Source organism: Podarcis tiliguerta, assembly GCF_965153285.1.
Source record: "Podarcis tiliguerta genome assembly, chromosome: 13".
Classification (NCBI taxonomy): domain Eukaryota; kingdom Metazoa; phylum Chordata; class Lepidosauria; order Squamata; family Lacertidae; genus Podarcis; species Podarcis tiliguerta.
The window spans coordinates 38,120,877-38,148,396 of NC_139546.1; the positions used below are offsets into that span (position 1 = coordinate 38,120,877).

At 47.9% G+C, this 27,520-nt stretch overlaps 2 protein-coding genes across 3 annotated transcripts; one reads left to right on the plus strand and one right to left on the minus strand.

Moving 5' to 3' along the window:
* Positions 1 to 1,416: 1,416 nt before the first annotated feature.
* On the plus strand, positions 1,417 to 14,080 carry LOC310662724 (carbonic anhydrase 4-like). The gene is made up of 9 exons (XM_083409761.1): positions 1,417 to 1,580; positions 3,367 to 3,451; positions 4,580 to 4,609; positions 5,657 to 5,821; positions 8,899 to 9,044; positions 11,259 to 11,348; positions 11,533 to 11,605; positions 11,703 to 11,884; positions 13,696 to 14,080. The coding sequence occupies exons 2-9, from the start codon at positions 3,376 to 3,378 to the stop codon at positions 13,882 to 13,884; spliced, it is 951 nt and encodes a 316-aa protein (XP_083265887.1). The 5' UTR covers positions 1,417 to 1,580; positions 3,367 to 3,375; the 3' UTR covers positions 13,885 to 14,080.
* A 1,190-nt stretch (positions 14,081 to 15,270) lies between these two features.
* Positions 15,271 to 26,085, minus strand: LOC310662722 (carbonic anhydrase 4-like). 2 transcript variants are annotated; one of them, XM_083409759.1, is made up of 10 exons: positions 25,487 to 26,085; positions 23,475 to 23,559; positions 23,293 to 23,322; positions 22,798 to 22,962; positions 20,682 to 20,830; positions 20,172 to 20,261; positions 19,097 to 19,175; positions 18,525 to 18,688; positions 16,714 to 16,869; positions 15,271 to 16,039 (listed from the first exon to the last, which is right to left on the minus strand). In XM_083409759.1, exons 2-10 carry the CDS (start codon positions 23,551 to 23,553, stop codon positions 15,944 to 15,946), a joined length of 1,008 nt encoding a protein of 335 aa, XP_083265885.1. In that variant the 5' UTR covers positions 23,554 to 23,559; positions 25,487 to 26,085; the 3' UTR covers positions 15,271 to 15,943. The 2 variants fall into 2 exon arrangements, with proteins under 2 accessions (XP_083265885.1, XP_083265884.1); XM_083409758.1 differs by having other exon boundaries at positions 15,271 to 16,042.
* Positions 26,086 to 27,520: the final 1,435 nt, after the last annotated feature.

Genomic DNA, 27,520 nt, shown 5'->3' on the forward strand with positions numbered 1-27,520 from the left:
ATTGCTAGGCATGAGCCCAAGAGGGATTTCTTTTGCCCCGCTGCTTCCCCCAGGAAAACACGCGGTTTACTGCTGAATTGGAACAAACGTCAACCCGCAGAAAACCATCTGGGTTTTCTACCTCAGTCGCTTGCTTCCCTGTGCCCTACGGGTCAGACATTTCTGTCTTTCCCTCCGCTGTCAGAAGCAGCCTGTTTCTGAATAGCACTTGCTGGGAACTGCAGGAGTGAAGAGTGTTGTGCCAGGGGTGCTGCTAGCAGGTTTTCCATGGACATCTGCTTGGCCACTGGATGCTGAGCTTGATCGGCTACCGGCCTCATCCAACAGGCTCCGCTTACTTATTTATTCATTCATTCATCCCTTTATAGTCCGCCTTTCCTCCAAGGAGCTCAAGGTGCCGTACAAAACTTCTCCTCCCCATTCTGTCCCCACAACAACCCTGTGAGGTAGGTTGGGCTGAGAGGCAGTGACTGGTCCAAGGTCATCTCTGTGAGCTTTGTGGCTGAGTGGGGACTTGAGCCCTGGCTTTCCAGGGCCTGGTCCAGCCCTCTAACCAATGTATCACGTTCTCCTCCACAGTCTTTAATGGTCTCCAGATCTGCCTTTGTGCCTGAGGCAGCTGCTGTATCTCACTGTAGGCCCAACTCCTGCCCTTGTTCCAGTCTCTCTTACATAATAAGCTACCTTTATACAAAGTCAGACTACCGGTCCGTCTAGGTCAGGATTGTTTGCACTGACTGGCTAGTGGATCTCCAGGATTTCAGGCAGGGATCTTTTCCAGCCCTGCCTGGAGACACCAGGGATTGAATCTGGGGCCTTCTGTATGTGGCACAGACCTCAGAGGTATGGCCCTCAGCCATTCAATGGCACTTTTAAGAGGGTTTAATGCACCCGAGCCGACTTTGGTTTAAAATACGGAGAACCAATAGTCCTTTAACATATCTCAAAACGTCAAACCGCCCAAGTATAAAAAGCTAAACAGACCCTGCTGCTTCAAACTGAAAAGGGCAAAGGACAGCAGGGAATTGAAGTCTCCTGTTGCCCCAAACTGCTGCTTCACGATACCTCATGGTAAAGGTGGACCATCCTTCCTAATACCAGCACTTTCCCACTTGCTGATAAGGGAACTGATCGCACCTGTACCAAGCAGATGACCCTGATAGGGAACGTTCTATATTCTGAAGTCTTAAACTAATTAAAAACAAAACGTCAAAGATGACATGCCAGAGAGAGAGAGAGATATTTCGAGAGAAATTTCTCAATTAAAAAATCAGATGACCAGCCACCTAATTTTATATATGATGACTTCCTTGTCGTATGCAAAGTGCACATAGAGTACATTGTCAACCTGTTCATCACCGCACTTGGCACCTCCTCTTGAGTGCCTATCTGTCTTGTCCTCAACTAGGTATCTCTTGTGCTACAGGGTGTGTCCAATTGCCACCCTTGGGTAACCCATCTTGCTCACCCACTGCTCCCCTCCTCCGTGGGGAGGGGCCCATAATTGAAGTAGTACATCTCTGGAAAGAAGCAGCTCCCAGAGGATTCGGCAACAACGCAGGGCGACTCTGGTACAGAAGGTAAGAACGGGGAGGCATTCTCCTGGAGTAGAGATCAAGGGCAGGAGAATCTCTAGGATTTGCAGGATGTGTGTGTGTTGCTAATTCCTCCTCCTCTGTTGTCCGTCATAATGTGATCTCCTGGTCTGTGCCTCTCTTCAGTCCCCAGCTTTCAGCTTGTGGCACAATGGGGTCTAGAAACTTGCACAGCCTGGTTGCGTATGTATTGTGGGTGGGTATATTATGCTGCTGCCCTTGGGTAAGTGTAGGGCCAGACGGGAGGACCTTTTGGTGCCTTCCAAATGCTTTTCTCTGACTAGAAGCCATGCAGGACTGTAGATGAGGGATGGGACGCCTGTGTCCCTCCAGTCACCGTCCAACTTCAACTCCCATCAGCCCCAGTCAGTGTAATTAATGGTTGGGGATTACGACAGTTAAAGTCCAGCAACATTTCTGGAGGGTTGCATGTTCCCCATTCTTGATGTAGATCAGTGAAGAGGTTGCTCTTGTGAGACGCCTTCTTCAGCTCCAGCCAAGCCTTGATTCTCTCCGCATCTCCTTGCTCCATCTTCCTTCTTGAGGGAAGCACCTGGAACCTAGATAATGCCATCAATTGACAGTGTCAGAGTAAAATACTACACAGAGTAAAATACTATGCTCAGGGTCCCTTCCTATGGTTCTGTACTCAATGTGCCCTCAATATATGATACTGGGGACTCAGCTCTAAAGCAATTTATGTATGTTGCATGTGCAATATAACGTTGTGCCACCAAGATGGCAACGTGGAATCCTGTTTTTCCCTGTTTCAATTTACAACACTTTAAACTGAAAAGTATCTTTGATGTGTCTTGATCCAGCTTTGGTATCTTCTGATATGTTGTTTAATTGCTGTAGGTCACTTTGGGAACCAATCATGGCTGAAAAGCAGGGGTAATCTAGTAATAATAATAATAATAATAATAATAATAATATAGTAGCTCTGTGATCCCCTGATCAGCCAGGGACACCCAGGCTGATCACTCAACAAGGATCCTACCCAAACTTCCCCTCAGGCCGCTCCAAGTTGCATAAGGGCATATGGAAATATTACGCGAATGCCTTTTGTTCCCTTTAACCTTCCGCATTCAAAATTTGACATTGTGAAATTTGAAGTTAATTGCTGTTGATCTAATTAGCACATAGGAGATCCTGGTGATAAGTAAATGGATGAGAGACTTCATGCATCGACGTGGGCTGTGTCGATCCAAGACAATTGTTCTGCCCTAGATAAGCTGGCGCATAGTTGGGCATCAGAGTTCTGAAAATTCCAAGTAGAGGGCAGACAAGGCAGAGGTGGACTTAGGGCGGCACAACTGTTGCGGTTGCACTGGGTGCTAGCACAACAACAATGATGTAGAACGGAGCGTGAGAGGTGGGTGGGGTGGGGTGGGGTGGAAAGGGTCCCGGATTTTAGTGTCACGCAGGGCGCCAATGAAATCCGAGAAGCCAAAGTCCACCCCTGGACAGTGCTCCCCCTCCACTATTGAAGATGTTGTGCCTCTGCCTACCGGCCACTAGGAATCACACGTAGGGAGGGAGAGGTCCTGTTGCGTTTCTGGGCTTCCCAGAGGCATCTGGTTGGCCATTGTGAAAACAAGATGGTGGACTAGATGGACCTTGGGCCTCATCCAGTAGGGCTGCTCTTATGTTCTTATGCTAAATTGTGACACTGACTGTGAATGGGGCTGGCGCATGCACTGCTTTGGTGCTGAGGGTTGGACAAGACTGAGTGAGGGAAGTCTTTTACTAACATGCCCTCTCTGCGCAGGTAGCAATCATGGCTCCCACACTGAAACCAATCACACATCTATTGATGTTGCTGCTCTTGGGAGGATCCTATGTTAGCTGTGAAGGTAAGCCTCTGCGGCACAGTGCAACAGTAAATTCTGGAGCGCAGAATTCCCCGGGAAGAAGGATTTGATGGTTAAACCCCTCTGAGAATTGTAGCTCAGAATAAGGGGCCTCCTTGTGACTCTCATTATGCATAACAAACCACAGCTCCCAGAATTCTTTGGGGGAGGCCATGACTGAATTCTCCCAGAATTCTTTGGGGGAAGTGATATCAGAGTACTTTAAATGTTTGGTGTGGATGTGTTGTGAACGGGTCTCTGGTCGGAGACTGAAGGTTCACAGAGTCCAGGGCTCATTTCTTTGGCTCATGGGGCCAGAGTTTCGGATTAGTTTCGTGGAAGAAAGTGTTGCATCAGTCCTTGGGGATTTACTGAGTTCTGCAATCTTATCATCTCATGTTAAACCAGAGAAAGGACAGGAAACCGATGCATTTTGATCCATGCTTTCTCCCCAACATACTCATTTTTCTCCACATTATTTGGCTGGAGAATGGCATTACAAAATTCAGAGAGGTGTGAATGTAGAAAGCTAGTTGTGTTTCAGCTCACTTACTATTATGGGAAATGCAATTAAGGGGGGTGGGGTTTCAGAAAAAAATCCTAACCAAATGAATTTCTTCCCCATCCTCCTCTGTCTCTGTGTGTAGAGCAGGAAAAGCGGAGGTAAGAAATGGCTGTAACGGGGGCCAGAAAGTTGGGTGAAGCTGAGCTGCTTTCACTTTAAACAGTGGCAACTATAGACAGCCCCGGTCTTCTCTTGCCTTATGGACAGAAATAAGGCAGAAAGATGTGTGTGCAATATTCTCAAGTCTCTAATATAATACAAAATTTATGTCCTTCTTGTTTGAAGTGCAGGGGTCATTCAGTTTGTAGTTTAAGGGTCAATTATATTAATGTTAAAGTCAACTAGCCAAGAGGGTGATGGGTGGAGGTGTTGGTTAGCACATACTCTGATTGGCTGTGTAGTTCTGAGGGAGTTTTCCTCTCTGTGTGCCTGGTTGAATGTCTTTCTGCTAAGTATAAAGCTTACACTGAGAAAGACAAAACCTCTGTTCTTTTTCAGTAATGTGTTATTGGGTTTCTTTTCTCTACGGACTCCCATCTGCTAACACTTCTCTCTTTCTCCTACAGAGAAATGGTGCTATGACGAGCCAAGATGTGGTAAGCAAAACAGCATTCCTTGGTTTCATCCACAAGCTCAGTACCTCCCAGTGTAAGAAGTAAAGACTATTTCTCTCCAGAAGTGCGGTTCGATCGCTGAGGCACAGAAAGGGTAGCAGGCTTCTTGAATGGGGCTTCAAGCTCTCATGCCCACAGAGCAGCTTGTTTAATCTGCTAGGCAGGAAGCTGGGCTGAGCCATGTTCAGCCTGAAAGAGGCCTCAGCACAAACTAGGCCACCAATCCAATAATGCCAGTTTGAAATTCCCAATTGGTTCCTAGTTCCCTATTGGCAGTTCCAAGTTTTCCATATTGAAGTGGAACAAATGGGTAGGAATTTGAGCAGTTGTTCAATCCAAATTAGTGTTTAGGCCAGGAATGGGGAACCTCCAGCCCACTGGCCAATCCTTGCCAGCCAGAAGCTGGAGTTTGACCCACAAAGCCATCTTCCCAACCGCCCACCAGCTGACGTCACTTGAGAGGGCGGGGTTAAATCCTGCATGGCTGGGAGGACACCTTCTCAGGAGGGCGGGGTTAAATCTTGTTCCAGCAGTGAAGAGGTGTGCACAACCAGAGCAGCAGGATTTAACCCCTTGCTCGTCAGCCAACAACTGGGGGGGGGGGTCAAACCCTGCTCAGTTTGGCAGGATTTCAGAAACTCCTGCTAGGATGCAGGAAGAAAATGTTTTTGTTTTAGTGACACCTTCAACCTGAGGTTAAAACCAGTTCCCCAGCCCTTCCTTAGAATGATACCCTTCCCCATTCCCTATTCCCAGAAGAGCGAATTCTTCCCCATCCTTGCAACTTCCGTCCACAATTATAGTTGGAGTGAGGATGCTGGTTGCTGTGGAAGACCGGGTGTGCAGGATCAGGTCGTGACTCCCAGATTAATCAATATAGTGCATGTGTATATGGTGCTGTAAGGCCAACAGTCACCCTTTCTGCGTCAATAAGCTGTCTTGTCCAATGGGAAGGCAATACTCAATTTTGCCTTGGGCTCCTCCTCTTCCTTGCTGGCTCCACACCTGCTTCTGCCTCCCTCTCCCTAGCCCCCCCTACATGGCGACGCCTGGGCCAGTGCAATGGCAAGAAGCAGTCTCCCATCAACATTGTCACCAAGTATACACAGCCTGATTCCTGTCTGGGTCCCTTGACATTGTCCGGCTATGAGGACCGCAGGAGGCCAAGGGAGCTTTTGAACAAAGGGGACTACCGTAAGTAGAGGCGACTTGAGCAACGGCGGGCGATGGGGAAGGCATTGGGAGGGGTCTTGAAATTGGGGCTCTGAACGCAGGCACATTATTCTCTGTGTCTCCATGGGAGCTGCTGGCTTCACATCTATTCTTCAACACAGAGGAGAGACCCAGATAGCGGCATTGCTAGACTACAGCTTCCATCATCACTGACTATTGGCCAAGTTGTTGGGCTGATGGGAGTTGTGATCCCAGACATCTGGAGGGTGGTGGATTGGAAGGTTGCTGCCACCGGTTAAATGGGCTCCGCCAAGTCTTTTAAAGCAACGATAAGATGAAAACAGATTTTAAAATGCATGGTGGCATTCTACCTATCTGGGTAAAAAGGTAAAAAGGTAAAGGTAAAGGGACCCCTGACAGTTAAGTCCAGTCTTGAACGACTCTGGGGTTGTGGCGCTCATCTCGCTTTACAGGCTGAGGGAGCCATCATTTGTCCGCTCCGCAGACAGTTTTTCCGGGTCATGTGGCCAGCACGACTAAGCCGCTTCTGGCGTAAAGGAACACTGACACCAGAGCAGCGCACGTAAACACTGTTTACCTTCCCACCAGAGCGGTACCTATTGATCTACTTGTACTTTTGGTGTGCTTTCGAACTGCTAGGTTGGCAGGAGCTGGGACCAAGCAATAGGAGCTCACCCCGTTGCATGGATTCGAACCGCCAACCTTCTGATCAGCAAGCCCAAGAGGCTCAGTGGTTTAGACCACAGCGCCACCCAATTCCCCACATATCTGGATAGTCTTGTCTAAATAGAAAAAGGTTTTAGCATTCTCCAAAACGTGTACAGTGACAGCGCCTGCCTGATGTCAATACAGTGGTACCTTGGGTTACATATGCTTCAGGCTACAGACGCTTCAGGTTACACACTCTGCTAACCCAGAAATAGTACCTCGGGTTAAGAACTTTGCTTCAGGATGAGAACAGAAATTGTGCTCCGGCGGCGCGGTGGCAGCAGCAGGAGGCCCCATTAGCTAAAGTGGTGCTTCAGGTTAAGAACAGTTTCAGGTTAAGAACGGACCTCCGAAACGAATTAAGTACTTAACCTGAGGTTCCACTGTAGTCAGGGTGTTCGCAAGTGTGGGGGCTGCTACACTAAAACATAGATTCCTCACAAGTGCAGAATGGGTGTCATGCAGCACCTAGTAACATGGCCAGTGCTGCATATCAAAGGGGTTGAGCAAGAATATATTGGGTAAGGAAAATCTCATAGGTAAACTGGCCCCAGGGAGAGAGAAGTTGACATGTACTCTGTCTATGACGTACAGAGGTTCCTGTCTCTCTTCTTTATAGCCTGCCATCAATTAAAGGGCAGCGAACAACTGGTGTTATTAAACCGTCTGTACATAATCTAAGATGCAGATAAAACCATTTGCCAAGAAGAGGAGTTTGGCCCTGCAGTACTTCGTAGGATCACTGCATCAGCAAATGCACAACTACAAATTCAGGAGACATGAAAAATAAGCTTTGATGATTTCCTAAATCGAAAGACGTCACAGAACTACTTAAGCCGCTGCAGAACTAGACTGTCCTATCAACACAGAGCAAAACCAAGCTGGGGGAGGGAAGGGGGGAAAGCAGCTGAGCGAGGAAAGTGGTGGATGGGGTGAAAGGATAAGCTCACTCATCCCCCCCCCTTCTTCCCTCCAAATTGCACCCTTCCAAAATACATTTTAGGCATTTGGTCCGCAAGGCCATTTCCTCTTAATCGCACCCACCTGCCATGCCCCTGATGTCTAGCTGTCCCATAACTGACATATGACTGGATTGGCTCTTTGGGGGAGGGGGAGAATTCTTTCACATCCCTAAGTCCTACAGAAAGGACTGAACCCCATGCCTATCAGCTGATGCACTTGGAGTTCAATCCTGCTTGTTTGCTTACCTGAATCCTGCATGGTTACTATCTCTCCTCCCCCACCCCCGCAGGCAAACTTTGACAGGCGGGTGGTATCACCCACTTGTCAATCACCAGGTATCATTATGATGGCAGAGTCGGCTGACGGAGTGGTGGAGACAGATCTAGATTGCTGGGCTAGAAAGTTCCCCTGCCCCTGATTTTAGATATTCAGTGGAGACCTTATTAAAGGTCACAGTCCATCACACTTTTGCTGCATGAGAATACTTGTGTGTAGGCACCACGTTAGCAGCTTTCGTCCATTTAGCAGCGTTTCTGGAAGCAGTGGTCAGCAATTGAAGTTACACTTTGGGATGAAACACACACAGACGCTGTAAACTCAGTCAAGTGTTTTACTGCTTGACTGGTCATAAATGCATCACGGTAGCGCTATTTACAATCATTATAGCAATAGCTGTAACGGCATACTTAAGTTTTAGTCCCTCTTTCTCTTTAGGAGCAACCTAGGCAGACACAGTCTATCGGCAGTCATGACACATCAGTTTGCAGACAGCATTTGTTGGTCAGTCGTCTGCAAAAAGCGAAAACGAAAGTTCTCCTTTGATTGGCACTTCCAGCTGAAGCTGCACGTGCTCAGAGTGCCACTCCCACTTATATACAACCGTTCTGGAATCTTTTCCCTGTTTCTGGATGAATGACTCCCTAACAGACCTGCCTTCCCAAACATCACATGCATACGCACAACACATTTAATGTGCATTTGCTCCTCCTTCAAGAATCCTGGGAACTGTAGTTTAACCTGTACAGAACTACAATTCTGAACTACAATTTATCACTGCATCGCAGGGGGTTGGTCTAGAAGGCCCTTTGGGTCCCTTCCAACTCTACAGTTCTATGATTCTATGAGTTCCCAGCACCCTTTGCAAACTACAGCTCCCAGGATTCTCGGGGAGTGGAAATGTGTTTTAAATGTATATAGCACACACACAGCCACCTAGTCTGATATTTTTTGACCACACCGTTCTGACAACTGGTCCATCTCTTAACAATGGACCAGCCTCGGTGCCAACTCTGCTTCAGCATTTTGCCTCGCTGATGGTGGGAATCCTGGAAACGTCATTATTCTTTTTTAAAATCAAAGGAGCCATCGCAACTCAACGCTTGCTTTGTTTCTTGGATCCATTGCAGCTGATGTTGAGATGAAGGAAGGAGCCACTGTTTCCAGCCCCAGCCTCCCGGCTAAGTACCACCTGAAGTCCTTCCACTTCCACTTTGGCACCAACCACCATGCAGGCTCAGAACATGCCATTAATGGCCAGCACTACTCAATGGAGGTGAGCCATCTGGGAGAGCAGAGCAAGCAGCGGTGAGAGTGAGCAACAAATGGGCAGACTAGGGTAGCCAGCCTGGTGGTGCCCTGTGGACATTTGTGGACTACAACTCCCATCAACCCCCACAGTTGACCATGCTGGCTGGAGCTGATGGGAGCTGCAGTCCACAACAGCTGAGCCCAAATATTATTGTTCTGCTGCCCTGGACCTATGTGTCATTTTCCGCTCTCTGGTGTTCAGACTGTGCTTTTTAAATAATAATAATAATAATAATAATAATAATAATAATAATAATTTATTATTTATACCCCACCCATCTGACTGGGTTTTCCCAGCCGCTCTGGGTGGCTTTCAACAAAACACTAAAGTACAAATAGGGCTGCCTTCAGATGTCTTCTAAAAGTTTGGTTCTTATTTTTCTCTTTGACATCTGGTGGGAGGGCGTTCCACAGGGCGGGCGCCACTACCGAGAAGGCCCTCTGCCTGGTTCCCTGTAACTTGGCTTCTCGCAGCGAGGGAACCACCAGAAGGCCCTTGGCGCTGGACCTCAGTGTCTGGGCAGAATTTTGGAGGTGGAGACGCTCCTTCAGGTACACTGGACTGAGGCCGTTTAGATCTTGGCCACTTCCAGATGCAGACTGGTTTGGGCGCGGAGCCTCAGAGATGCTGCAGGGGATGCTGCAGCTATGATTTGGAATGGAGCACAAAAGGCGAAGGGTCACTGAATTTTGGTGTCGCACAGGGTGTCACTGAAAATTGAGACCCCAAGGTCCGCCACTGCCGGATGGCTTGTTTATTGAGCCTTCGTCTTGAATTGTTTCCAATAAGTTCGTGGGGAGGTTAGATGATATTGGCTGTTTATTGATGAGCGCTCATTTTGATTAGTTTGCAGGAAGGTTATGCAATTTCGCATCAAGCAAAGGTTAGCCCACACTTGCTCACTTTTAAAGAATTCCACTAAGGCTGCAGTTAAGGCTCCTGGGCTCTCGCTTGTTTATATACTGTATCTCCCTATCCAATTCTGAAAAACACTGAGCAAAAAAGGCAAACATTCCAGGGCAGACCTTCCTCTTCAGCAGCCAGCCTGCTTGCAAACATATGATGTCACAGCTCCTAGGCTATCTGGGGGAGTAAGGGTGCCTTTGGGTTAAGGTTATCAGATTTTTTTCTATGAATTCGGGGTCACTTTTCAACTTCAGTCGAATTCAGTGGATTTTGTCAGGGAACTGATTTGTAAATCTGGGGACTGTCCCCGGGAAACGGGGACGTCTGGTAACCTTACTTTGGGCTATCAGTATCATGCAGGAGGGATTCAAGTGCATCCTAGAATTTAGGTTTGCACAGTTGAAGTGGATTAAAGCAATACTTTGTCATTTTAACACAGCAATTCCCTTTCTAGCAGATGTTTTGTACTTTGGGATGTGACAGGAATGCATTGAAAAGTGTGGGATGAATTAATAATTAAGGGAAAGGCATGTAAACACCTCGCAAGGAAATTGAGTTGCAGGATGAACACTCATTATCATCAAACCACCCCGTAAACAAATCAAAAATCATGCTCAATAAAAGACCTGGCATAGTTTAACTGGTGCAAGCAAATAGGGATGAATGCTCCGATAATCTGAAGCAGCTCTTACAGAACACAACAGCCAGATTAAAAAAATACACATAGCTACTTATTTTTCAAGGGCTTGGGGCAATCTATTGCTTTTCTGAAAAGGAGGATGCAATACAATAACCAGCTGTAAGTGCTCTTGACAGCAGTGATAAATCTATGGGCAATGCAGAGTTTAGTTGTTTTTGGATGAGAGAGCATCCTGGAGATTTATGGGGTTGTATCTGGTGCTGCTTTCAAACCCACGGCAAATATGCAAGCAGAGCACTTTGGGAGCAGACTGACTCCCAGAGGAGGCAGCACAACTGCTAATCATAGCTTGCGTCTCCAAAGGGAGCCACAGCACTCCAAGGATGCCTGAGTTTACGTGGAAGGCGTGTGGCTCAGCCGTAGGGAATCTGCTTTGCACTCAGTAGAGCCCTGATGGATTGAGCCAAAGACACATCTAGTCTAGCATCCTCTTATCCAGAGCGGCCAGCAAGATAGTTCACTGTTACCCACTGAACTAAATCCAAGAATCTTGCTCCCACTCTCTCTCTGGCATAATTTAGAAACACCGTTCTCACTTTTCCTTCCCTTTCTTTCCCCTTCTCTTGCACCAGCTCCACGTCGTTCACACTAAAAATGGCATAAGCACCAATCAAGCGGCGAAGGACCCAGAGGGATTTGTTGTCCTGGGATTCTTCATACAGGTGAGGAACAGCACAGAGTGGCCCATGCTTGTGCAGTCAAAGGCTGGATTGGCACAGGAGCCCCTGAACCCCCTGGGGGCTGTTGTGGGCTGCTTAGAGCTCAGCCCTCTGGAATGGAGGAGACCAAGAAGCTTATAGAGATAATTTCCTGTAATGTACGCCATTACCTTTCGTGTCCCCACAGAAGTCCTTTGAGGCTCCTTTTGACGGTGCATGGAATTTTCTGGCTAGTAGCCTGCGCAGAATCCCAGAAAAAGGTGAGGTTCCCCCATTCCGCCACCCTGCCTCCGTTTCTTAGAAAATGAATGGATCTTTCTTTCTACCAGGCCTCTCACCTTTCTCGTCTTTCCCCAGGTAACTCTGTGCCACTGAATGGGGAATTTTCTCTTTCGGACTTATTGAGACCAGGAGGTAGAGACACCGCTAAAATTACGGACAGGTATTACCGCTACCAGGGCTCCCTCACCACTCCCAACTGCTCTGAAGCTGTGACCTGGTTTGTCTTTCCTAAGGTCATCAAGGTGCATCCCTATGTGGTGAGTGGGTGTCATCTATTCTTTGAGGAAGGGTGGGGGTGGCGGCAGCTGGAGGGATTGAATCATTAGGTTCACAGAATGGAGCCTGCTGGGGTCAGAGCAGACTGAGGCCTAGGCGTTTTGATTCGTGGGTTCTTAGGAAACAGACATGGATCACAAGATCGCCACCACAAACAACACCCTCACGTTCAGATCCCAGACCCCAAATAGGTCACTGCATGCTGCATGAGAATTTCTCTTTCAAGTCCCAAAGGAATTAGACGCCTGCTCCACAATAACTTGGAGCAGGGTTTTATTTGTGGCAACCCCTCTGTGGAACAAAGTCCTCTGTTGACCAGAAGCAGGTGCCCATTATATGCACTTTCTGGGGGGAAAGATGAGGCTGTTTGTGTTTCAACAAGCTTTCCCAGCTGGGCGAATCGGTCTCTGCCATGACTGTCCATTTCATATAGTTTTTAAACTGATTTCTGGGTTGTTGGTTTTTTAATGCTGCTTCCTAACCATTTTTGCTGTTTTTATTATATTTTGTAGATCGTTGTGGGAGGTGATCAGTTAGTTAGTTCATAAGGATGTAAAATCAGATGGTACTATCCCAAAGTCCCTTACAAAAGGGACACAATATTTCAGAGTTCCTAAGGAGTTCCAGCACCAAGCAATCAGGTTTCCTTGAGAAGTCAGCTCTCATCTTGATAGGGGTTAAGGTGAATTACATGGTCCAAGGTGGGAAAGGGTTGAGGACTCAGGCATCAGAAGAGCCAAAGGCCAAGAGTGTAACCCAAGACAGAAAGGCAGGGGGTCAAATTCCAAAGGGAACAATGTAGAGGAAGAGAAGCAGGTGTTTTAGCCTGACAGGATTCTCCTCATACAAGTAAGACAGGGCCTGCTCAGAGTTGGCCTCCTAGTTCCACACCTTGCCCTTGTTGGGCCTGGTGGAACCTGATTGGTCTGTGAGACCAGCTGACTGAGGGCTCTGTCAGGTAAGTGGTGGGGCATCCCCTTAGGAGGTACCTTTGAGAAACACACCTCAGCCTGCAAGGTTTGTGGCAGGAACAATGTGACGCTAGGTAGCACAGATAGTGAGATGCTGGGGCCCAGTTGGAGTCCTGGTTTGAGACTCTCATGTGTCCTGCCCCACCAGTGCCTCACACAATAGTGGGGCGCATCTGCACTACACATTTAAAGCACATCTGACACACATTCAAAAATACACAGCTTCCCCCAAAGAATCCTGGGGGCTGTAGTTTACACCTTGCAGAGCTACAATTATTTGCACCCTTTAATAGACTAGTCCTCAAGACTCTCTGGTGGAAGCCATGCACATCCAGTGTGGATGTCAACTAAGTTTACTAGCAGCCCAGATTATCTATGACCTTGCTGAGCCACATTCTCCAAAGAATGAGCATGGTCCCCAGGGAAGTCCCCTGGTGAGGTGCTATAAGGGATTCTGGGGAGCTCCTTTGCACACCTCAAAATCTCCAGAAACGCTTCGGTGAGCGGGCTAGGTTGGGTCCTTCCTGCACAAGGTTTTCCTTAGAGTTAGGGTTTACCTTCCAAGGAGGCCACACAGAATCTTTACAGATCTGGGCTTGGCAACAGCAACGGAAACTTCTAGGTCAGTAGGCAGTGTCTCCTTTCACAGTCGTTTGGAGAGAGCTTTCATGGCGGAAGGCCACCTCGATCTCCAGGCACTCAAGTTCGACTTTAGACATTTGACACTGGTCCGTTTGCTGCATGGATTTCTTGAGCTTGTATGAGCTACTCTCCTTTTCTCTTCCTCCTCCCCCCATTTCTCCTGTTTTTCTCCCTTCTAGGTGAAGAAATTCACCAACTCGCTCTTTTTTACCACCAAAGAAGAAAATCGGCGTATGCAGGATAATTACCGTCCTGTGCAACCATTGAACTACCGAAGGATCAGTGCCTTCGACCTAAATGAGTATGATCCAGCACAATGCCCTGGCAATCGTTTTGGGGACAAAGAGTGTGTGGATTGCAAGGACTGATGGCAACTGTTTTCTTCTGCTTGAAAGATCTGAGCTATGCAGGGAGTTCCATCTCCTGACCCAAGAATTAATAATTTCTCAATGTGGTGTGTTTCATAAGGGAGACCATATTCTCTCCCTTCCCCCTCCCCTCTTGATGATGACACATATGAGGTATTTCTTAGAAAAATTAAAACTACCTCTATTACCACACACACACACGTGGCTGGTTTTCTTTTATTAAACTTACATTTACTCGATTTGTACTCACACTCAGTAGAGAGAAGAAACTCATGAGATTTCAGGTGAAGAGTAATTGTGCTGTGGTGTTTTGACAGAAACTGAGCCCAGGTTTTAGGAGTTGACTGTGATTTGTCCCCCTGGCCCTTCCCCACACAAAATGGAGGCGTTCCTATGTCCCGCCAGTAGTGAGGAAGGCCAGTAGTGAGGAAGGCACTTCTTTTATTTCTTTAACATGCAAATGCTGAAACATTTTGCCAAAACATCATGTACACCAAGAGTTGCTTCAGTTTAACCAGATACTAATTCCTGGTTGGTTGCCTCACAGTCTGGTCTACTGTTCTCAGGGTGCTTCTGCCCATCATGGAGAGGAAAATTACCTCAGGCCAAGGAAAAACTTGGGGATAGCCATATAGGACTCCCCAGAGACTGTACTCCTTGTGTGGAAAATGTGGTGGCGGCATGGTGTCCTCCTATATATTAAGCCACTGTGGTTAGAGGCATAGTGGGTACACAGTTGGACAAAGGACCAGGGAGACACGAGTTCAAATTCAAGTCTGGCCCTATCATGAGGAAAATCGAAGCAATTGCATCGGGTGCTGGGTCTAGGAAACAGTGAATTAACACCTTCCCAGCCCACACAGCCAGGATCTTGTGGCTATGCAGGGCTCTCCAAAGCGCTTGGCCCATCCTCATGCATCACTCTGAGGACAGCGGGTCCTTGCTAGGTTCCTGAGTTGCAGGGGGTTGGACTAGATGACCCTTGTGGTCCCTTCCAGTTCCATAATTGCTCAGAGTGAAGCATTCTTGGTGAGTTGGGTGGGCGGGTGGGGGGAAGTGCCATCATTGGTGCCTTGCCATGACAGCTAGAAAATTGTAAAACAGATTTTTTAAATCAGTTACGTCTAGAATTACTGAAGTTCATTTAAATCTTTAGCTGCTTTTTTTCTTTCCCAATAAAATTTCTAACTGCTATGACAAAGTGGCAATAGCGCTGGCACTCACCCGGACCACCTCTCTCAGAATGCTGTGGCCTCAGTGCCCCCTCGCTTAGAGCTAGGCAGGCAGGAGGCAGAAAAAGACCCCATTAGCAACAGCAAGACAGTTATAAAGTAAGGAATAATTAGCATTGCTTGCCTCTATTCATGTCAGTGCAACCACACACACTGCAGCACACAATCCACTTAATTTAATTTCCACACACATTTGTCTTTTAAGTCACAGCTTATTCATTAGTTCTCAAAACTATTTTCACAATAGAAGCTCCCAAGGAATGATCAATAGGTAGCATTCCATGCATTTTCCATTCGTGAAAGTTTCCACTTCAAAAATTTTGTGGTGTTTTTTTTTTAAAAAAAATAATAAGTGATTTTCCACCATTGGTGATTGGTCGTACACAGTGCTTTTCCCCCTAGGAAAATAAGTGCCGGTACTCACCATGAAGTTGTTACAGCGTGTGTCACACTTTTTAACAGAGAGAAAGACAGAGAGGTGCCAGTACGCACCACAAAGTTGTTACAGTACACTTAAGTGCCACACTTTTTAATCACAACAAAAAGAGGTAGTGGTACTGTGTACCCTTGAGTACCCCCCTGAAAAAAGCACTGGTCATATAACAACAACAAACAAACAAACTTTCAAGAGAGCAAGGAAGGTAGTTAAAGGGTGGCTGTTTGCCTCAGTTTCTCAGCTAATGTAAACCTCTGGTCCCAGTTGCTGCTTCATAGCACGATGGGGAATGAGTTGGGTCACACATGCACGCACATCGCTTGGTGCCTCAGTGGCAGCTGAACATGTGAACACGCTTCACTGGAGAGGTGTTGCCTTTGAGAGGTTGCCACTAGGGACTATGGGTATTCTCTGCAGTGCTGGAGACGCGTGTGAATGTGCCATCCAAAGTCACGTTTGTGGGAACAAGCAGAGCTTCTGCCAATTCCTGCTAAAACGAGAGCTGAAATTAATGTTGATTCTTTAATCATTGGAAGTTTTAGCCCAGACAGACCTGAACCTCAAACTCCACAAGGAAATCTATATATTTCCAGTGATTCCCTGCCACCCGCCACCCCTTTGCTTTTGTTGACATCTGAGGTTTTGGTATGCGGTGTATCAAAATGTGCGTCATTGCTCAAACGTTGATGATAGTTCTATTCTGCTTAAGCCCAAACGTTGATCTGGAAACTCAAATATCACCGAGAAACAAAGCCACAATATAAGATTGGGAAATGTCAACAACGAGCCCGTTTTGAATGGAAAGTTTCACTTCAGCTCTCGCTGTAGTGGACTGAAGCGCACTCCTTCTCCAGCACTGGGCATCCTAGCTGCTATTGATCTCCTTCTCTGTGCTCCTCTCCTCACTGAAATGTGCACCTCCTGCCTTTTTAGTGTCCTTTGCCAGTGCTTCTGGTACTGGATGAGCTGGTTGAGAGGTAGATGGAGGTTAACTGGAGTTTCTGAGGGGGACAGAAAGAGTTGTGGCCTAGCTTTGGCCTCTCTGGAGATCATGTCGACTCTTCCTCCATGTGGTTCCTACATCCACCCACCCACCTCCAGCCTTTATGCAGGTAAGAAGGATGCAAGAGTAGCCACAGAAATGAAGAGGAGGAGCCCTACTGGCGGAGAGGCTATCGTGGCAGCGGATTTGTGCTTCAAAGCGGCAGACGATTCCACTTTCCGGTCCCCAATGTTCTGCAGAGGGCGGTAGTTGTTCTCAATATGGGGCCCGGTGGAGGAGTCCGTTGAATGGAGCTCATTCGGAAAAGCATGCACCTATTGGAAGGGAGAAGGAAGGCGTCAGGTGGTGGCACATGGCAAAGGAGGAACTCTTACGTCGGGCAGTAGGATCTACCCGGTGAAGACCAGGATGTGGCAACTCCACAGCACGAGTTACGACAGCGTGGAGTTGAACTGAGGTTTCTCAGCTGCTCTTGAATTGCTGGAGAATTTCGGTTCTCCCCTGGAGAACGTTCAGCAAACTGCCCCCTCACTCTCCAGTTCCACGACCCACAAACAGCACACAGAATTGGGGGAGGCCAGTTCTGTTCAGCCCCGTGACACTGCTTTTGACAGAATAGGATAACGTAATGAGGCAAATAAGGAACAGGACGTAATAGTGTACAGCTGGAAAATGGCTCTGTTCTCTCTGGTCATCAAGGTGCTTCCTTCTCAAGGCCACCTCTGCTTTCAAAGCCTCTCTTGCCCTCACACAGGTGCCTTCACCACTCGTCTACCTGCTATCTGGCCATCCCCTGTATATCCTCAAAGTTTCTGACCCATCTAATGCTCACTCTCCAGCTCATCACATCTGCATCTTGTACAGAAAAAATAGGGTCAGGGTTTGGGGTTGACTGTAGAATCCAGCTGCCTGAGAAATCTAAACTTCCATTTCTCATTCCTCCAGGCCTTGTCTTTTAACTCCCAGATAGGGCTAGCAGTGTCCCCTGTCTGAAACCCTAGAGTAGGGCATAGCTCAGGGACAGAGCTCTTGCGTTGCAGGTTCAATCCCTGGTATCTCCAAGGATGTCCCGTCTGAAACCAGGGCAACCAATTCCCCAATTTGGGTCTCCAGCTGTTTTTTTGGACTACAGTTCCCATCATCCCTGACCACTGATCCTGTTAGCTGAGGGTAATGGGAGCTGTGGTCCAAAAACAGCTGGAGAACCAAGTTGGGGAAACCCTGAGTTAGATGTACCAACAGGTCTAATTCAGTATTTGTTCCTACCTTCCTGGTGTGGTGGCTGTGGGAGAAGGAATCATTAAACCACAGGCCACCACCCAAAAGCCCAACTTCTAGTAGGTAGGCCTTTTTAAGGTAAAGGTAAAGGTACCCCTGCCCGTACGGGCCAGTCTTGACAGACTCTAGGGTTGCGCGCTCATCTCGCTCATGAGGCCGGGAGCCAGCGCTGTCCGCAGACACTTCCGGGTCACGTGGCCAGCGTGACGAAGCTGGTATGGCGAGCCAGAGCCGCACACGGAAACGCCGTTTACCTTCCCGCTGGTAAGCGGTCCCTATTTATCTACTTGCACCCGGGGGTGCTTTCGAACTGCTAGGTTGGCAGGCGCTGGGACCAAGCAACGGGAGCGCACCCTGCCGCGGGGATTCGAACCACCGACCATGCAATCGGCAAGTCCTAGGCGCTGAGGTTTTACCCACAGCGCCACCCGCGTCCCCGTAGGCCTTTTTATTTTACTTCAAACACCAAGAAAAGACTCTTGATCCTAATTGCAAGGGGAGCCCAGAGAGGAGAAGCCAATTTCCCAAATTTCCCTCATGCATCCCAGAGTATAACATACCTGTGCTGTTGGCCTTTCCCAACCTAGTGTACCTCAGATGTTTTAGACAACAGCTCCTCCTACCTCTCTAAGGACTTCTGTGCCTCAGCATTCTGCCTACACACAGACACACACAAGATGGCAGCACTCACCACGTCTTCCGACACCAGAATGGGGTCGGCAAAGATGGTCCACAGCACAACCTCGTCACACCCGGGGGTGGTGAGGGACCCAGGGTAGCGGTAATAGCGGTCAAGCTCCGGGCGGCCCAGCAAGTCCTGGAGAGAGAAGCTGCCATCGAATTTTGTCTCTTCACCTGTACAGGGGGAGGTAAGTAGCTTGCATCTCTGCTCCATACTTAATTCACATCCTAACCTACACCACAGGGTTGTTGTGAGGATAAAATGTTTTTTGGGGGGGCCTTGAGTTCCTTAGAGGAAACGTGGGACATAATACAGGTTTCATAAATAATAATAATAATGGTTCCCCAACAAGGGACTCTTGAATACTGCAGTTCTGTGTACGGTTCTGAAGAATTCCAAGGGGCCCTTGTGAAACCACCACCCCCAGGATTTATCAGGGAGGCGACTCAAAGAATTCCACCTCCCCACTGCTCAAACTGGTTATTTTTTGTTCCAATTCATTGTGGTAGTCATGATGGATTCTCTGAGACAAGAGAAGAACCAGATGTTTTACTTGGCTTTCCACTCACTGACGGACTTACCCTTTTCCTCAACATCCTTCAGCTTCTTTTTAAACAATTCCCATGCTTCAGCTGTCTTGCCCTGTGCCTTCTCATAGCCCTGCAATAAAGAGGAAACATCATATAGTGTAAAATAAGACCAAGAAATAAAGTGTGATAAAGGAACCTAAGAATCCTAGGGCTCAGCATCTCCTGTTTTAATGTCTTCCTCCCCTTCCCAGGGCTACCTTAAGAAGCAGAGGCAGAGGGAGGCAGGAATTGTGGTGCTCATCGCTCATGATGTCGTTGGCATTATCCAACAGGCGCATACTTTGGGGGACTTTGTTCCAGCGAGAAAAGAGGGTTATTTGAGTGCTGGGAAAATATGATTATCTCCTTGAAAGAAGTGCTTCTTCAGAAGCAACACTGCCCATTTATCACGCAGAACAATCTACTGGTTGTCAACAACATCCACTTCTTCCAGTTCTCCCATTTCTACCATGGAATAGCCAAGTGGCGTTTTCAGCAGCTGTGCCCCCTTCCCAGTGAACTTGAGGCAAAGCAGTTCAGTCAGTGGCCTGGTTTGCACATCACATTAAACCATCGTTCAAATTAAATGATGGTTTAATGCATGGGTAGGCAAACTAAGGCCCGGGGGCCAGATCCGGCCCAATTGCCTTCTAAATCTGGCCCGTGGACGGTCCGGGAATCAGCGTGTTTTTACATGAATAGAATGTGTCCTTTTATTTAAAATGCATCTCTGGGTTATTTCTGGGGCCTGCCTGTTGTTTTTACATGAGTAGAGCGTGTGCTTTCATTTAACATGCGTCTCTGGGTTATTTGTGGGGCATAGGAATTTGTTCATTTCCCCCCACCACCCAAAAAATATAGTCCGCCCCCCCCCACAAGGTCTGAGGGACAGTGGACCGGCTCCCTGCTGAAAAAGTTTGCTGACCCCTGGTTTAATGTGACACGGTGAATGACTGGCCAAGAGAAAAACTCTTGCCACAGTTCCCAGAATCGTTTGGGAAAAGCCAAAACAACCAAAATGCTTTACAACTGATATCCCAGCTGGTAGCATAGACATGCACAAACCTTGACCTCCCCAATCCCTCACCTGGACAAAGAATGCTAGCACAGCAATGCCCTGTGGGTCCTTCAAGGCTTCCGGTAGACTCGTGTTGTTTTTGGTGTGCACGATATGTAACTGAGGGGAGAGAAAAAATAGATCAGTTTGGGACATATCCCTGCTGACCCACTTGGCTGCTCTTTGTGGAGAAACCTCCACGAGCAAAGAGATAGACTGCAGTACACAAAAGCCTAGTGCATATTGGAAATCCATCCTTGTGTCTACTCCCCTTAGACCTGGTCATTCATAATTTCTAAAAAGCCCTCTGACTTGAAAGCTTTGCATACACTGATAAATACAGTATAGATGGAGTTTATGCTGCTGTTATGCAGAGGTAAAAGAAATGTACGTGCACATGCTCAAGGAAACAATTATTATAACACAAAAAATATTTGCTAATAAAGCAAAAGGAAAGAAAAATAAATATAATAAAACATATGCCAGCTGACATTAACATGCTATCAATCCCAGAGTCCAGATTAGAGAAGATATCCTCACCTCCATAGAGTACCGTTCGCCGTTTATGTAGTGCTCTGATCCGGGTTTATGGACTCCATCTCCCCAGTGGAGGTGAAAGGCCTTGGCTGTGTATGTAGCCGGAAGCCCAGGGCCGCTCAGCTGGAGACCTTCGCCCAGTTCTATGTCAACTGCAGGCAAAAGGAGAAACCAGACCAATTTCTATTAGTGCATCAAGAGTGTTGGAATTCTCCACCAAAAAGCTTCTCTTACTGCTTTTGTAGCCGTGGAAGTGGTGTCATTTGCAATCAATGACGCACAGGATTGGGCTGGGTTGGTCACACTTTGGTTCGTACGATCGGGAAAGTGAGACCAGTTCCCAGGGTTCTTGTGAGAGGAAGGGAAATGTACATGTGCTCTGCATGTGCTTTGAAGGTACAGTGTGCACATAGCCACAGAAGTGCATTTTTAGGGGGGAGGGGGCTGAGTTTTATCCTGAAAGAGAAACATCAGTGTCCATCACACACTGACGGTCCCATCCTAACTGCACCTCCTCTCAAGTATATCCTATTGATTTTTACAGAGTAAGCAGAGTAATGATTTTGGATTTCAGTTGAACATAATAATGATTCGTGACTTATTTGTGCTGATTTTTGAGGGTGATAACTTTTGCCAGGAAGCTTGACACTGCTTAGGATTGCTGCCTCACTAAATTTTAATTAAATCATCAAACTGGAAATTAAAGTACCGTATGTAAAAGGTGCCTTCTCTTCAGGTAGCCACAGGGATTCAGTAATGTGGGGTGCAGTGCTGCATGTCTAGAAGGAGGCACTTACCCCGCTCCCTCCCTTCTCTTGCACCCTCTTCCGGCTATTGCCAACCAGGCACCCTCCATATGTTTTTGATCAATTCCTGTGCTAGCAGGGGATGAAGGGAGTTGACAAAATATCTGGAGGGCAGCAGGCTGGCGAAGCCTGGATCCTGCTGAAGCACATAGGTAAAGGTTAAGGGACCCCTGACCATTAGGTCCAGTTGTGGCCGACTCTGGGGTTGCGGTGCTCATCTCGCTTTACTGGCTGAGGGAGCCAGCATACAGCTTCCGGGTCATGTGGCCAGCATGACTAAGCTGCTTCTGGCAAACCAGAGCAGCGCACGGAAACGCCGTTTACCTTCCCGCCGGAGCAGTACCTATTTATCTACTTGCACTTTGACGTGCTTTCAAACTGCTAGGTTGGGAGGAGCAGGGACTGAGCAACGGGAACTCACCCCGTCATAGGGATTCGAACCGCTGATCTTCTGATCGCAAGCCCTAGGCTCTGTGGTTTAACCTACAGCGCCACCTGCGTCCCTGCTGAAGCACATAGAGCAAGCAGGCCAATAACAAAGAGCAAAAGACAAGGTCCTCAATGGAGCATTTCCCATTGATGATTGGGCCATTCAAACATCCCCATCAGAGAGATGCAGAACTGCCTGCTCTGCTATGAATCATGTGCGAATCATTGTCAGGGTGGAGGGTGGGATCGTCTCCTTCCAATCAGAAAGTCACAAACACACAGAACAGGTGGGCTGCCTTGAGGGCAGGCCATTCTGAGTTTGAAAAGTACCAATCTCTCTAATAGCCAGCTCAGGTGGTCGGCGCCCGTTGGTTTGGATTAAAATCAAAATAAAAAAGGCTCCACCCACCAGCTAAAGGAGAGAAGCACCAAGCTGTTCTGACCCACCTGAAAGGGGGCAGAATATCACACACACACACAAAAAAAAAAAAACTGGAGGGAAGGGGACTGAACATGCTGTCATGGGGCCCTGGCAGAATGTGGGCAGAATGCAGGTGGAATCTCTAGATCTGCCTACAGCCTGTTAAACTGAAGGGAAATAAATGACGCTCCCCTTCAGAAAAGAACAGGCTGCCTTTCCAAACCTGTCCCACGCTGGGGGGAAAGGTTGGGAGATTTTCCCACACTCTTCCGGGCTCCTCCATGCTGCCATCACTGTAAAGTTGGGGAAATCCAGCTTTTTACTATGAATGGAACAAACAGGAAGGGATGGAGTTTGGCAGCTTCCCCGTCTTGCAGTTTTTTGTTCCCCCCCCCCCATGCTTTCCTGCTACCTTAAGGACTAGACGCATAGTGTTTTAAAAAGGAAATGCTTGCACACTCACCTGTTTTCCCGGTGTTCTTCATTTGCAGCAGTTTTTTGGTGTCGTTGTAGCCGGTGAGAGTCACTGCACCCAGTTTGGGGTTATGCCTGACACTGGTGGTGACAATATCGATGGGAGATTGCCTCTTGCCATTGCAATGACCTTGGGATGTCCACGTGTCAGGTCCTGGCCAAGAAGAGCCAAAAACAAGCAGCGTGGTAATTAGAGATGGGGAACTGAATTAAATAAATAAAACCGAGAAGCAGCAGCAGCAGGAGGATTCTAAACTTCCCGAAAACAATATCCTCTGTTAGGTAGCCCTCCCACTTAGCCCTGGATCTGTACAAGGAGGTAGAGAGGAAAATGCACTTTGTGCATGTTCAGAGGCATTTTTAGTCCATTACAAAACAAAGCCCTGGAAATAAAAGTTGAGTTTGGTGTGATGGACTTGGCTCAAAAGTATGCCTTGCTTGGAATCTGTGGCTAAAGAGAAGTTAGGGCTGCTATTTTTCTTACCACATATTAGGCTGTCGTAGCACCAGGAACCTGTCAGGAAAAGAAACAGAGGCGGCATAAGTTTATGGGACCGATTCCATGCAAAGGGGAAGATCTAATTTCACCCCCAGGAATTATCCTTTAAAGCCCTTCCCAGCAAAATGGAGACACTTAGGATATGGGTGAGGTCAAGGTGGCGTTACCTGAAGAACTGGCATAGCATCCCCCAGTAAGCAAAAGGACCACCGCAGTGAAGGTCGCTGGTACCCAAACAGAAGCCATAGTATGCTGGAGAAAAAGTGCAGGAGAAGAGATGAGTAAGCGATGCCATTCTTGAACAAATGAGACAATTCTTGAACAAGAGTCTGTGTCAATAGCAGCATACGGAATTTACCAATGTCCGTTCGGTGGCAGATGTGAGGGAGCTTACCAGGCGAAACATGCAAAAACCAACGTTATACTTGTAGCTGCTCTGCTCTCTACAGGTGGCAAACGTTATGATTTCCCCAGGCAGCCACAAGGTCTAGAAACTTGTTTTCTTTTGGAATAACAGTTTTATTTGATATGGACTCCCACAGGGTAGGTGGAGTTACCACATAAATGTGGATTAATGGGGTGGCGGCAGAGCATTAACGAGCAATGAGCGTCTTCAAACAAGAGAAAACATGCTCAAAACCTCACGGCCAGAGGTTTAATGTGGCTACCAGAAGCCCAGATAAACGAGTCTTGCAAGGTTTGCGGAGCAGATGAAAAATTTAGCGAGTCTTGGATTGAAGGTCAAGGGAGTCTCTTGCGTGGCCTTGGGACGGCTATCAGTAACATTCTGTCTCTTTGAAATTGGTCTACAGGCGGCATGGAAGCCGTTCTCCTTTGGATCCATCTGCGGCTTTGAGGTAGCATCGCGGCAAACGAGTTCAAAGCAGTGTCCTAAGGATTGCTTGAAAAGTTCCAACTTTCCCAATGCGCTGGAAGTGGGGAAATGCATGAAAGTTGTAGGCAGATCATCTGGTGTAGGTGGTTGTGTGCAAGTCTTTTGGTGTGTACAGGATACATGTGCATGGGAGAGGCACACTTGTGATGATTTGCACATAGGAAGCTACAGGGCTCCATCTGGCTCTGTACTGCCTATGCCAGTGGTTCCCAATTGGTGGTCCATAGACCTGAGGGGTCCATGTAACCTACCTACAAAAGCCACCATAGGGTTATTTAAATTTTCAAAAGTGGGGGGGGGGGCACGTCTTGGCTTTTGAAAAACAGGGGGTCCACAATACTTAGGTAACTGGGGACCATTAATCTGCATTGACTGGCAGCGATTCTCCATGGTCTGGACAGGAATCTGTTCCAGCCCTGCCTACAGATCCTGGGGGCTGAATCCAAGATCTTCTACATGCAAGGGGGAAGCTCTACCAACAAGCCACAGACGTTCCCACATGCCAAACCACAAGCCACAGTAATACCTATTCATTCACAGAAGTGTAATACCATACACACAGACACATCTCATAAAATGGTTTACCTTTCTAAAAATGACAGGGTTAAACTGTAGGACGTGAATAATAATAATAATAATAATAATAATAATAATAAATAATACCTTCTTATTATCGCCATTATTAATTTACTAATCCCCTTCCAAACCACGGTCTCAAGGCAATTTATGTATAAGACAATTAAAAACAGTTAAACAAAAAAACAAATGTATTTAAAACAAGACTAAAACCCTAACAAGCGGACAGGGGACAAAAAAAATGTCTTCAACTGATTCTGGAAAGTGCAGATAATTTCCTCCTGGATGTGACTGCCACAAGAAGTGGTGAGGGTCACCAGTGCCGATGGGTTAAAAAAGAGATTAGAATATATATATATATATATATATATATATATATATATATATTGCTAGCTATGGCAGCTGAATGGATCTTCCATTAACAGAACCAGTGTATCTCGGAACACCAATTGATGGGAATGAATAACAGGAACAGGGCTGTCATCTTCCTGCCCTGCTTTCCAGAGGCATCTGAGCAGCTGCTTTTGGAAACAGAATGCAAGATTAAGCTGATCCTCCAAAAACGATTCACCAGAGCACTTATATCGTTAGTAAACACCACAACTGTACCCCTGAGCGCAGGTAAAGTTAGTTTCTGCAAAATGGTTTCCTTCCAGATCTGGGGGTCTGGTCCCCATTATTTCTCCACCCAGCCCCAGGTAAACTCACCTGTCAAGTGTGCTCCTCTCTCCGTCCGCCTCCTGGGCAAGGTGACACAGATGATGGTGGAAAAGCATCTTGGCTCCTTTTAGGTGGATATATATATCTGTGCATTAAGGTCACCGCCCCGTCTGCTTCTGGGGTGGGTGGAATTACAGAGAAGGGGAGGGTAGATTACCAGGAAGGAGAAAAGAGAAGATAAAAAGGAGCAGGCAGGAGGCAGTCAGTCAGTCAGTCAGGGACGGTGCAGGAAAAGGGGCAGGCCTCAGGCAAATCCATGTAGGCTTAGTCCCCTGCACCTATTACTGGGGAGGGCAATGATTTCATACGTAAAGGCTGTGAGCAAGTCAATTACACAATTAGGAAATGACTCGAGGTAGGAGCCAACCTTTCAACATGAGGAAGCTCACGTCCCCATTTCTCAAAAGCAACCCCTTCCTCCCCCCCATGCTGTAGAACCCAGGGGCTGATCTAACCACTAGATTCCACTCCCTTCTGCAAAGTAAGGCCCTAACCCCTGCGCAGATCCATACTTGCCTTTCAGGGGATTAAGGGCTCCCCGGACAACAAAATCTCGCCACCTTTCCCTCCTGATCCCAAGTGCTCTCTTTCTCAAGCAACCCAGAAGTACCGGTTTCTTCCCACCAGCAGGGAGGGTTGCCAACTTTTTCCTCTAGTAAAAGTTCCTGCGCCCTTTCTGCATGACAAAGCAAGTGGAAATTCCCTTAGCTACTTGGATTTACAGGCTGGATCCTTTTCACCTGTCAAAGAACCTTTGAAGCCAAGCAGAGCACGAGACTCTTCATCTCAAGGTTGTGGGTTTGAGCCCCGCATTGGGCAAAAAGATTCCTGCACTTCTAGGGGTTTAGACTAGATGACCCTCAGGGGTACCTTGCAACTCTACAATTCTATGATTCTAAGGGGAATGAGGCCTAAGGTGCAGGGATAGGCGGGGGCTTTGCAATTCAACAGATGTATGTTGGCATGTTGAGGGCTGATGCGAGTTGTAGTTCAAAACGTCTGGATTGCGTCAGTATTTCCTCCACCCAAACACTTCCACAAAGCTAAGATTCCCATGAGCAGGGCTATGGTTTTTGTAACAGTCGTCAGGCAGGCAGAAATTCAGCAGGTGAAGCTTCGCTCCATCACTGCATCTCCTGCCAGCTTTATCTCTACAGTCAAAGACATTGGCAGGTTGCAGAGGAGAGGGAGAGGGAGAGGGAGAGGGAGAAGAGAGCAGGGCTTCTCCATCAGCTCTGCTGACACACCAGGTGCTCTGACTGCTCTTTCCCTTCATCTCAGCCATTCCATCAGGTTATCTCAGGCATCCCCAAACTCGGCCCTCCAGATGTTTTGGGACTACAACTTCCATCATCCCTAGCTAACAGGACCAACCAGTGGTCAGGGATGATGGGAACTGTAGTCCGAAAACATCTGAAGGGCCGAATTTGGGGATGCCTTTAATGGTTATCTGAACTACCGTATTTTTCGCCCCATAGGACGCACCGGCCCATAGGACACACCAAGTTTTTTGGGGGGGAAATAAAGAAAAAAAAAATTATTTCCCCCCCAGGTGCTTGTGAGGCTGGCAGTGGGGAGAAGCGCTCTTCTCCCCACCGCCCGCCTGCAGACCAGGTCCGGGGACAACGGGAAGACGCGCTGTGCCTCCCCGCTGTCCCCGGAGCTTGCGGGGCAGGCAGCGGGGAGAAGCGCTCTTCTCCCCACCACCCGCCTGCAGACCAGGTCAGGGGACAACGGGAAGACGCGCTGCGCCTCCCCGCTGTCCCCGGAGCTTGCGGGGCTGGCGGCGGGGAGAAGCACGCGTCTCCCCGCCGTCAGCCTCCAAACCACATCGGGAGACAGTGGGATGGCAGCGTTCCGCCTCCCCGCTGTCCCCCGATCTTGTGGGGCTGGCGCTGCGGCTCTCCTGAAGCCTGGAGAGCGAGAGGGGTCGGTGCGCACCGACCCCTCTCGCTCTCCAGGCTTCAGCGAAAGCCTGCATTCGCCCCATAGGACGCACACACATTTCCCCTTCATTTTTGG

Coding starts and splice junctions, on each gene's coding strand:
- LOC310662722 (XM_083409758.1), bottom strand. CDS start 23,553: ATGGCTTCTGTTTGGGTACCAGCGACCTTCACTGCGGTGGTCCTTTTG. Junction 22,963..23,292: donor CTACGACAGCCTAATATGTG/GTAAGAAAAATA, acceptor CTTCTTGGCCAG/GACCTGACACGTGGACATCC. Junction 20,831..22,797: donor GAAGAACACCGGGAAAACAG/GTGAGTGTGCAA, acceptor TTTTGCCTGCAG/TTGACATAGAACTGGGCGAA.
- LOC310662724 (XM_083409761.1), top strand. CDS start 3,376: ATGGCTCCCACACTGAAACCAATCACACATCTATTGATGTTGCTGCTC. Junction 5,822..8,898: donor TTTGAACAAAGGGGACTACC/GTAAGTAGAGGC, acceptor GATCCATTGCAG/CTGATGTTGAGATGAAGGAA. Junction 11,885..13,695: donor TCAAGGTGCATCCCTATGTG/GTGAGTGGGTGT, acceptor TCTCCCTTCTAG/GTGAAGAAATTCACCAACTC.